The following is an 11,886-nucleotide window of genomic DNA, read 5'->3' on the forward strand; positions in this document are numbered from 1 at the left end:
CAGTAGATGCAATAAGAGCTTTAAATAAGTCGGTTTGAGCAAAGTGTTTGGGATTGAATACACATGCCTTGGCTCGAGTCATCATTAGATGAGGCCAAAGTGTTGGAAAGTGTCACGTTTGCAGAGAGACGGGACACTGTGCTCGTGAATGCAAGGAAAGGAAGTCCAGACCACCTGCTGCAAACTCTGTTGAAGGGATTCAGAACCTTGTGGCGAATCTTCATGTGGAAGAAATTGACATGATTTCAGAGGGCTCAACTAGAATTGTGGCTGGAAGAGGAGGTTGGTACTTAGATTTTGGAGCCACGATTCATGTGTGTGACTCCAAATCTAAGTTATAGACCAGTCCGAGAGGGTAAACAAGTTATTGTATAGACCAGTCCGAGAGGGTAAACAAGTTATTGTAGCTAACAACGGCCGTGCTAACATAGTTGGAATGGGTACTGTGCTACTAAATTCACTTCCGGAAAGACCGTCACTCTCATGAATGTTCTTCACGTGCCTTCTATTAATAAGAGCCTTGTTTATGCTAACAAGCTCGATGAAAACGGGTTTGGACTAAACACTGAGGAAAGAAAGCTCATGATCTACAAAAGAAAGACCTTTATTGGAAAAAGGATACTATCAGCTAGGTGCTATCGCCTAAATCTGAGTGATGATGATCATCTGGAGGCTAGACCTAGTGAATCTGTGGGTAGTAATGTGTTAGTTATGTCTGATGACGGTCTTGATTTTTCTATTTCTACTATTGATGTAATTCTCTATGCTATGAATAAAATTGATTCTTTAGAGTATTTTGTTTGTTCTATTTCATTATGGCAAAAACTTTAGCTCATACAAATGTAAAAATGCTGAAAAAATGCAAAATAAAGGGTTGATCAAAATTGACAGCAAAGGTTTTGGAAAATGTGAAACCTAAGTAAAATCAAAATTTACTAAGAAACCTTTTCCATCAGTTAAACGAAATATCAATTTTAGAGTTGGTTCATTGCGATATTTTTTTGAATTGAATGGAATACTTACCCGAGGAGGTAAAAGGTATTTCATTATGTTATGTGATGACTTTAGTTGGTTTTTACCTGTTTATTTATTGCACTCAAAAGATGAAGCTTTTGAAGTCTTTAAATTATATAAAGTTGAAGTAGAAAATTAACTTGAAAAACGATTCAAAATATTTTAATCAGACAGAGGTGGTGAATATTTTAATAGAGAGTTCGATACATTGTGCGAAGAGAATGGTATCAAACATGAACACACCTCACCATTTACTCATCAACAAAATGGCTTGGCGAAACGAAAGAACCGAACCCTTGTTGCAATGGTCAACTGTATGTTGAACCAATCGGGTCTGCAAACAATATGTGGAAGAAGCTCTGCTAACTGCCTGCCAAAGTCATAACTGAATTACTAGTCATGTGATTCCAACCAACCTATATGAGCTCTGGAAAAGAAGGAAACCAAACTTGAACTATTTTAGAGTTTGGGAATATATTGCCTACTATCGAGCCCCTGATCCAAAAAGATCTAAATTGGGAGCCCCTGATATTAAAAGCGTATTCGTTGGATATGTGAGAAACAACAAGGCTTATAGATTATTAGACAAAGAATCAAGAATTACAGTAGAATCTAGGGATGTCGAATTCTTTGAAGATAAGTTTCAAATGATGCTAAAAGATCAGAACAAACATTGGCCTTTAATCCTCCTTGTTCATCACGTGATAGTTAAAATTTAGGTCAGTATCTCAAATGTCTCTAAGTCAATCCCACCACATAGAGAAGATACTGACCAAGTTTCAATGTCTGAACGTAAAGGAGTTTAACACTCTATTTGATTCAATTGTGAAACTTGATAAAAACTTTGGTAGAGTGATGGCTCAACTAGAGTATGATAGTGCAATAGGATGCATGATGTATGCAATGTATTGCACTAGACAGGATATTGTTTTTGCTATGAGTAAATTGAGTAAAGATACTAACAAAGTATTTCCATGGTTGTTTTCTAAGGCCCCATAAAATTAATCGAGATACTCATAAAATAGCACAGATACAAAAATAGTGAATCAAGTTGATTAAAGTGGAGATTATTTTGAAAGCATGGTGCAAATAGGAACGTGTGTTAAAACTTGTAAAAGAGTAGGGAATGCAATGAGCATGGAAGATACGTGTAGAAGGCAATCGAAATTCCATTTGTGATCACAATCTTGTATTTGCCTCCTACTTATACAAAGTTTTAGGGTTTTAATTTAATATGAATAGTTCAATACTTCGATAAATTTGTCCTATCTCCTAGATTTTTCTTCCACCTACTTTAGTGGTATGAAAATAATATTACATTTCTATCTCACACAGTTCCAATCTCAAATATAATTATCACGGCAAATGTGGGACAAGTTATTGTTTTATCCTCTACTGTCACACATACCAAATGCACCTTCAGATTCACAAGGACATCGTGTTGAGTTGCTTAACCAGAACCAAAGCAATACGAGTCGATCCAGGTTCCACTCCTCAGTGTACATCTCTAACAAACGACTAATTATAGCTTAAAATCACATTTTTGTAGTCTAATGCCCCAAGGGAACTATAGGCATCATAACAAGATTCATGGGCCATTTACCACAGGTAAGCGCTTACCTGCAAGAGCACCACCTTCACTTACCTTATTAAGATTTTCGACCATCCAAATGGATCATAAGTACGCGTCTTTTACCGGGTAAGAGTTTTCTCCCTCACTTGGCAGGTAAGATTCTCAGTCTTTGCTATGCCTTTTACCGAGTAAGATTCTAATTCTTTATCATGTTAACCTAGAAGGTAAGTGATACCTGGTAAGCGTTGTACCAAACTCGTTGGACATTCCAACCCCCACCACCCACCAAGAAAACACCATAACTTATGTTACACAGACCATCATCATAAAAGCAATCCTTCCTTGTGAACCCACCCTCCAATCTCAAAATACATTTCACCTTTACACATCAACTCAAGTGGACTCCTATCCAGATTTCCACCATATAATACTCGTACTTGTCAGTGCATAAAACATAAAAAAAATCTGGTTCTAGTTGTCAACTCACGGATGGTCGCCCCCGTCCCATCGTGAATCCTCTTGTACCATCGGGCATTCTTGGCCCCGGAGGGGGCTTTGGAATTTCACTCCCATGCCCTGATCAAAGCAAATGCAAACAAGTTAGTTTTTAGAGGAACTTTCGCCATCTCATAACTAAGGATAAAAAGGGAAAGTTGACATTTACTTGTAGGGTTGGGTTCCGGTGAGAAAAGAAGTTATAGTGAGACGCGTAAGAAGAAATCTCCACCCTTCGATCAATCCTAATTGAATGTCAAAACTAATGAGGTGCACCAGATCAGTTCCCTTCTAAAACGAAATTCATGGGTAGGAATGAGATTAAAAGTGATCAAGGGTTCAGATCTCTTCTTACGCTTCTCAACATACGATCCTTCACCTTTACTTTGTAAAGTTGATACTTATTTTAGGACATACTAAAGTGGAAAACAGAGAGAGTAAATACGTTTTAAAAACAAAAAGCAGATTAAAATTTTCAAGTCAAAAAAAGCATAAGTTTGTCTTACCCATGCCACTAGGTCCTTGATATTTCTGTTTCCTAGAACGCCTCCAGTTCTGACCCTTGTTTCCATTTTTCTCCCTTGATTGATGCTCCCCATCATGCTAGAAGATTACAGAAAACTCCATTAAAGAAGCAAAATGGAAAGCTACTATACGCCAGTAACAGATGGGTTCACTTCTCAATCACCACTAAAATGGTATGCTAATTGCATAAAAACATAATCCAAGGATCATATTATACTACACTTTGAGTAGTAAGATATACATAAATGCTTCCAGATTTTTGGTTCTTTTACACCAATAATCGAACATCACCCATTCATTCTTTACGCACATCCACATATTAAAAAGCTCGAGTCAAGCAATATAAAAGAATAATTATTAGAAGTAAACATCAGTGAGGGAACAAAAATTGAGAAGGAAACATGAAATGTGCAGGGAAAACTTGGGATTTTCCACCCACGTAAAGTAGCAACACCATCAGAATACGTTGATTTTCTATATTTTCTTAGTGCTCTAATTTTTAAAAAGAACCAAGAGTATCTGTGATATTATGTGAAACCCCATTAGGTTACTCACAAAAGAGCCCTTGAGAAAGGAGGTTCTAACATATATCGAGAAGAAATTGTCCAAGTTTAGTTGACGTTGACGCCCCCCCCCCCCCAAACAGATGCTAGACAAACATAGATTGTCCTATAGTATTGAGTCCCTAGAGTGGTAGATCTTGGCTCCGATACCATGTGAGAATATTTTGAACCCCATTATTACTCTCCAAGAGATCCATCGACAAAGAAGGTTCCAACATATATCGAGGAAAAAGGGTCCAAGTTAGCCGAAGTGGGAATACAATAAGCTTGCTTCAATGGAGGCTAGACGAACACAGATTATCCCAAAATGTCGAAAGGGGGCTAGACGGGCATAGATTTTTCTAGAGTATTAAATACCTAGATTGGTAGATCTTGGCTCTCATACCATACAAGTATATGCAGAACCTCATTAGATTACTCTCTACAAAAGAGCCATTGAGAAAGCAGGTTCAAACATATATTGAGAAATGGTCCAAGTCTAGCCAATTTGGGACTCACAATAACTATTCTACCTCCCCAATGATATTACCTCTTCATTTGGTGGATCATCATGGTGCTCACTTGATTGCTGGTTCTCCTTGTCCCCTGGTGGATCTGCTTGGGCATTACTTTTCTTCTCAGAATCATGTCCCTTTTTCCTCTGTGGAGTCTTGACCTGATAATGAGAAATTATTAGCAACATCACATTTATCATGAGAGAAAATTGTAGAAAGAGTTGGTTACCCTGCGCTTGAGAAGCTTCACTCGCATGCCATGTCTCCAGTCCTGCTCATTATTTAAAGTAGCAACCTGAAGAAGACGGTAATCAGCGTGTCCAAAACACTTCACCTTGTAATACAAATGGCATAAGAGGGATAGCAATTAAAATGAAACGAGCTTCAAGCTTACAGCGTCCTCAGCAGCCTCAACAGTCTCATATGCCACAACAGCATGCAACTGCAAATGGCAACCAGAATTACGAAAACATTCAGTAACGGCCCTCAAAATCTTACCTGAATGAAGCAAAAAAAAGTAGAAACCAAACAGACTAAGCAGCAGCTGGTCAAGTCAAAGCAAAAATCACAGAAAACTGAAGAAAGGTTTAGAGGTGTGAGCCGACTCAAACCGGACAAGGAGACCAATCCGAACTTGCTAATGGATCTAATGATGTCTCTGACTTTATCCAATGAATTGTGGCATCGCATGTGGTTCAGGTGTTTGTAATTAAATGGCTGTGCAGAAGGATTTAGGAATTAGGATATTGAAAAAGAGCTTGCAATCCCATGGTCTATGGTTTCTTTGTGATTGGTATCAAGTTGGGGTTCAAACATGATGACTTAGAGATGAATGGTGCAGGCAACAACAGGATTTTTGTGTTTTATTTTTGTTGATGACGAGGTTTTAAGGGTTTTTTGCTTATGGAATTTGGATTTATTGAAGATGGCCATGAATTAGGGTTTCAAATTGAGGCTATTTGGGATTCCATGTCTAACATCAGTATGATTCCACATTGAGTATATTTTGGAACATAATAAATGAACTAGGTTTCTAAGCCTTCATACAAGAGAAACACAAGGATCTCATGTGCATAACACTGGATTACAAAAGACATTTCACCTAAGGTTGATTGTTTAGATGATTCAATAAAAGCATTAATCAGTTCTCTTCGGTCGAGTCAAGAGATCACCTGGACTCCAAGAATCATCATAATTCACCCTTATCTCGCCTCGGTTTTCCTAAGATTATCGCCTCTATTACCTACTACCTTTCTTGAGCCCCAAGCACTTTAAATTCCTATGATATTAAATTATTAATCGTATGGCCTCACATTCTACACCACTCACAAAGTCACAAATGATTAATGCACATCATCTAAGTACTGGGTTGCAGACCTGAAGGATGAACAGCTATGCTTAGGTGTTATTCTCTGGAAGAAATTGACAAGGTTGCACTTATCTCATTTATTACTTGCGTCCAAGTTCTATAAGTTTGTTGGATTACCAAGACCTTCGTAACAATGAGAATTAAAGAGTTCATTACATATAAAGTTTAATCATTCAAACTTCTGTTAATGTGTTGGTGCCTGTTTCAAGATAATTTGTTCACTACTCTAAATTATCATAGTTCAGGAATTAAGACAGTGATCATCAGATATGCTGAGAGCCAGGTTAATGTATCTTTCATGTTTTTAAGTTTATGCTTGTTCTTTAACCTGCTAATTTGCAAATGAGTGTCATAGGAAAAACCAAAGAGCAAGTCATTTTCCATCACAATGCTAGTTAATTTTGATTGATAACTTCCAGCACTTAAGTTCTTTCTTTGGATAATAAATGGATAAATTGATTGGGCGAAATCGCAGCACTCCTCTTCTTTCTTTTTTGATTACCTTCCTCGCGTATGTATAAGACCGAATCCATTCGATTTCGGCCTGCACCAAAACAGTGCTTTACCCCTAGATGTCTAGTCAACTGCTGCACCTCAACGTATTTCGGGATAAATTCCTACCTCTCTATCTATCTCTGTTATTTTTTAGATCTCGATATCAAAAAATACACTCAAATCAAGCATTGTTTTCCTCAAATTTCAAATTACATATCCCTAAGCTTGCTGAAGAGAAGATTCTATTTGCCATTGCAAGGGTAAGTCCACTCTTATAAGTTCTAGTTTTCATTGGCAATATCAACCTGGAGTTCTACCCAAAAGCCTAACGGATAACTCTCTATGGCACCTTAGCAATTAGCATTGGATAGACAAAGACCATAGGCAAACCATTTTGTCGTCTGCAGTATCCTTCCACGACTTGCCTAATCAATAATATAACCTTTCTTGTCAATCTTGCATGCATCAAAACAAGTGATTAGCGATATGTGTGTTACTATTTTAACTGATGTTGAATAACCCACTCTTGTACCTTCATTGCATGGCTCAAGCTTTTAACCTCTACAACGAATACGAATTTGAATGTATTTTTTGTGCTTCAATATCAGAACCAATATGCTCTTTTTCCATCCACTCAGCCATTTTATTTTCCTTAACGATGCAACACTAACCTAATAGAGGGACACCAAACAACTCAACTAAAGCATAACCCAAGCTTCAGCCATTCCCTAAGTCATACTTTAGCTACCTCCCCGAAGCATCTCCCAAACTTTTTTGGAACATTATGAGGTAGAATCATGCATGCATTAATCTTTTCAAAGCTGTACTTCACCACGTATACCCTATCCCTGTAGATTTCTATATATTAACTCCAAAAGGAAATTCAATTGTTCATGCATACCCTTTCTCGTATTTATAGAATTTTATCTATATATGTACATGCATTCCTTCCCAGGTGGTCAGGGTAAGGCGCGATTGAATATATGCCAGTGCCATACAAAACCTATGAAACAAAGATGTCTTTGTTAAGTCAAATGCACGATGTCTATCGGTGCAACATAGATTACACAGTGACATTGCTAAGAATGTTCAACACGTCAAACATCTCCACTGACATTGATATTTTGGTGTTTCTTTTTTTTATAAACCTCTATGGGCAGAACAAATCTAAAATACAGCAACAAAAGAAAGAAGCTATTTCATTATTTATCCATTTAATATGTAAGAACACACTAAAACCTAAGTTGTACCATCAGCTTTCTTTCTACCAAGTGTTTACATATTAGTCTACGCCATTAGAAAATATAATTTATTGTGTTGTCCGAACTTTTCTCCTTCACAATCATGGAACTTAAGCTTGTTTTTTTATTTTAGCATTTATTTCTAATTTTGCATATCATGAATTTTAACTATCTAATGGTAAAACAAGATCAAAAGGTCCCCTTGTGTATCCTGATGCTCCATGTGAATTAATGTCAATAATTCGGGGATATAATCAATGCCGCATGGGGTGCACACCCTACCACGCCCCTAACGTACTGCATCCGCAAAGCAATCCGATACAAGAAATTGGCAAGAAGTAGAAGCACCACTGCTTCCTAGAAGCACACCACAAACTCACAAACCATGTATCCAGAAGTTATTAACTAGACATTATGATCTACAGGTACAAGAAAACATAATCTAAAATATAGGCATAACATTTGCATCCCGCTAATGTACCATACCTTACCACTTAGAAGCTTCTCTTCAATACTGCATTTCTTAGGCTCCCTTGTAGCATTTTCTTCATGAATGGTAATCTTCTTGATGCTAAAGAACGATTCTAGTTATGAGACAATTGATACCGGGAGAAATTGTAAGTTGTAACACAAGAGATGGAAAGGAGGCATACATTCCAGCTTTGCCAAATATTTTCTTCATGTTCTCTATTGTGTGATCCTCTGGGAGATTCTCCACCAGAACGGTGCATAGCTATGTATGAAGAAAGAACTATGTCATAAGATATCATGCCAAAGAGACTCTTCCATTTTTCAATAAAAGAAATGCAAAAAAGGAGAGTAACCTCTGGATCCAAAACCTCAGTCAAAGGGAACGGATGAACTCGCTTAACCCTCTTCTCATTTGAACTTAAAGTCTGCAGCCATCAATACAAACTCTAGTTTTGATTACTGCCAACACTATGTCGGGCATGATAATCACAAATTTATAGAATTAGGTGACAATCAATAGAAAAGAGAGAACAAATTCATGCTAAAGCACTTGCTGACTATATTAGTAAAATCATAGACAGTACGAAGTCATGAGTCCTGTAGTTTACCAGAAGAGAAGATTCCTTCAGTGCAGCCACAATTAGAGATTTGTGATGTGTCAGCTTCTTCATTTTCTTAAAAGAAGCAATAACTGCAACCGGAACTGCAAGAAACAGTATGTTACATCCCTGAAGAATTTTTGTCATATTTAGTCAATGCTCCTGCTAAATGAAGATTTTGAGCTCCGATTTTTATACCAAAAAGTACCTGCACATTCTTTTAAAATGGTATCACCAACTTCAATCTACTACTATGGAACTTACGAAGAGACATAATGCCCTTATTTTTGTTAAAGGCAGATTAATAAAGTTCTTGTCCATAACATAATACAGGTTCGGAGGAAGGGGGTTTCTCATCCTCTGGTGGAATACAAGACAAAGAATGATCATATTGGCAATGTACATGTGTCAGGTGGCTAGGACTTGTTACAAGTATAGGTACAGGTCATATCTAAAACAGAAAACAGTTCACTTCCTGCAGAATGCAGAAGTATTATTTTCGTTTATCAATCATCTGATTATCAAGAAAGATTCTTTATCAATCATCTGATTATCAAGAAAGATTCTTTCCTTTTCTTTTGATTTAAACTCTTTCCTGTAGTATATCAATCATCTGATAATCAAGAATGATTCTTTCCTTTTCTTTTGGTTTAAAAATCCATGATACAGAAATACAGAAACACGATAAGAAGAATGATTAGTAAATATTAACCACATCGTGGCCATAAAATTTACATTCTAAAATCTAAATATATCTAAAACCTATAGAAGTAACCTCGCCATGTATAGAGGACAACCCAAAGCTCTGTCACGAATATATAATGTGTTATGTCACGTACCAAGCAACAGACTATAGAGAAACATAATATAAGGCTCACCAGCACCAAGGATGCATCGTTAATTTCTAGAAAAGGCTACATGCCTTTGATTAGGTCTAAAACGCATGGAGGGCCAGTATAAAGCCTAGATTTTGAACAGATTTTCCATTCAAAAAGAAGCGCATTACTAAAGATTTGATTTATTTTGGTGAGTTAAGAAAGGCTTCCAGTATGGACGTGGAAAACCCCCCACCAAATAGAAAAAGAAATATTCAATATATTTGCACGAAGCATCATAAGAGCAATATTGATGATGTTTAAAAGAAACTTCGTGACCTATAAGCAAGTCAGCAATCTTTCCAAAAAGGAATATCTAATCCACTTCTAACTTCATGAAGTAAAAAGCAAAGGGTAAAATAATCAAAGGAAATTTGCCAAAGACTGATGCTAGCATCCCAACTACCTGTGCAGCTTAAATTTTTTGTGAATCTTCTGAAGTCATTTACACATGTGTATTGCACCAACAGAATGTGATTCACAGGTGAATTTTAAGTCATTTATACAGTTGTTACTAAGAACCAAACTGCCCATCTGAAGACGAAGCCAGCTTTATCCCATTAAAATCTAACAAGTGCTGTAATCACTCATCTCAAACCATGCAAAGGGACTAAAAAAGGTAAGGTCTGAAGCTAGATAATCAGGGAACTACTACCCAAAACAAGTACTTAAAAAACAAATAGGAACTAGCCAAAAGCCTGATATTCAATCATACTCATCCAACTAAGTAATGAGTTACTTACCGTAGCCTTCCTCGTCCTTTGCAAGATATTTCAACAAGAACTTGTCGGTTTTCAAATTTTCATCACTCAGATAGTATTCCACCTGCATAGAAAGTACAGATTTTGTCTTGAGTCAATATGATTGGCGCTATTGGATAAAATAAGCAGAAGTGGGGAGGGAATTCCATAATCAGGTAATTTAAGATGAAACAGAAGGACTTGAACAGTTGACACTGTTTTGAGTGTTTTCTTTGAAGTTACTTCCTTTCACCACCCATTGAAAAGAGTATCTGCACAAACAATTTTCCTGCCCAGATCATTTAACCAGCTTCAGACTACTTCCACCACCAATCCAGATGTTCCCAAAATCCTTTTATATTAAAGGGCCCTCTTCACCAATACTTGCTAGTTATGAATATATTACATATCATTTCAGAATTAGAAGATACAACAGCCTACCAGGTAAACATGGTACCCTATGGTGCTGTTGAAATGGGGAGACAGGATAGCATCGGAAATCAATTACTCTAAACTTATTGCAATATATATATATACATATATATATATATATATATATATATATATATAATAGGCTAGTAACAGATTCTCAATTTTAAAATCATATATTTTTCATCGTTCTTCACACATACCAAAACCTGTAATTCCCACAAAAACCTTCATCAATTTATTGTTACCATACACAAGTAAGCATCAATCGATTTCTAAACATAACTATATGTGCTTTCACATGGAAAAGAAAGCTGTTAACCTTGGCTTCATACCATCAAACAGAATTACAATCAAGTTAGCAAACAGACAAACTTAAACACATCCATCTTCTCCATCTACAAAAGGTGTACAAAGTCCTGTTCACTTCACATAGCTGCATGATAAATACAAGGCAGCCTGTAATTTTTTGTGTTTCTCAAGCCACAAGCAGAACCAAAAAAGCTCAAAACAGAAGAGATTATGTGGGAGAAAAAGGTTTGCTAAGCCATCAACTTGAAAAGAAGACGATTGCTGTTCAAAGTTGAAACAACTTGCCTAACACAATAAATCAAAAAGTAAATTCATCGTCTCAAATACGTCCATAGTGGCCACCACAATTTTAGACCTAGGGGTTAAGAATCACATATAAACTCAACCACCTTTCCATGTTATATAAAATAAACTCCTCGGCAATCTTAGTTTTAACACCATTCCATGTACTGCCAATTTTGTAAAATGCAATAGTACCATCAAACAACTTAAGTAACATTTATAAATTTAATGTAGTCTGTTTTCATCCACGAACTTGCAATCTAGACCCTGATAAGAACATACATGATCAATTTGGAATTAATGATAGAGAATAGAAAACAGAGTAGTAATGAACAGTAGATGAAATGGAGAAGAAATAGGGAAGTTGTATTAATGAAGAAACAAGAGCCAAACGATTCCAAGGAAACTC

General features: G+C 36.6%; 1 protein-coding gene across 2 annotated transcripts in view; it reads right to left on the bottom strand.

The window, feature by feature from the left end:
* Nucleotides 1-2,892: 2,892 nt before the first annotated feature.
* Nucleotides 2,893-11,886, bottom strand: part of LOC112502260 (la-related protein 6A) — an 11,902-nt gene continuing 2,908 nt past the window's right edge. The window contains exons 2-12 of one of the 2 annotated variants that reach the window (XM_025106127.1): nt 10,458-10,539; nt 9,048-9,056; nt 8,849-8,943; nt 8,594-8,665; nt 8,423-8,502; nt 8,256-8,340; nt 5,059-5,106; nt 4,894-4,959; nt 4,700-4,825; nt 3,589-3,685; nt 2,893-3,163 (exon numbers count right to left, since the gene is read on the bottom strand). In XM_025106127.1, the coding sequence (XP_024961895.1) occupies nt 3,066-3,163; nt 3,589-3,685; nt 4,700-4,825; nt 4,894-4,959; nt 5,059-5,106; nt 8,256-8,340; nt 8,423-8,502; nt 8,594-8,665; nt 8,849-8,943; nt 9,048-9,056; nt 10,458-10,539 (858 nt within the window). In that variant the 3' untranslated portion in view covers nt 2,893-3,065. The remainder of the gene's footprint in view (nt 3,164-3,588; nt 3,686-4,699; nt 4,826-4,893; nt 4,960-5,058; nt 5,107-8,255; nt 8,341-8,422; nt 8,503-8,593; nt 8,666-8,848; nt 8,944-9,047; nt 9,057-10,457; nt 10,540-11,886) is intronic. The other variant, XM_025106128.1, reaches the window with a different exon arrangement.

Source organism: Cynara cardunculus, unplaced genomic scaffold (genome assembly GCF_001531365.2).
Source record: "Cynara cardunculus var. scolymus isolate 2C unplaced genomic scaffold, CcrdV1 Un_Scaffold_1150, whole genome shotgun sequence".
NCBI classification, from domain to species: domain Eukaryota; kingdom Viridiplantae; phylum Streptophyta; class Magnoliopsida; order Asterales; family Asteraceae; genus Cynara; species Cynara cardunculus.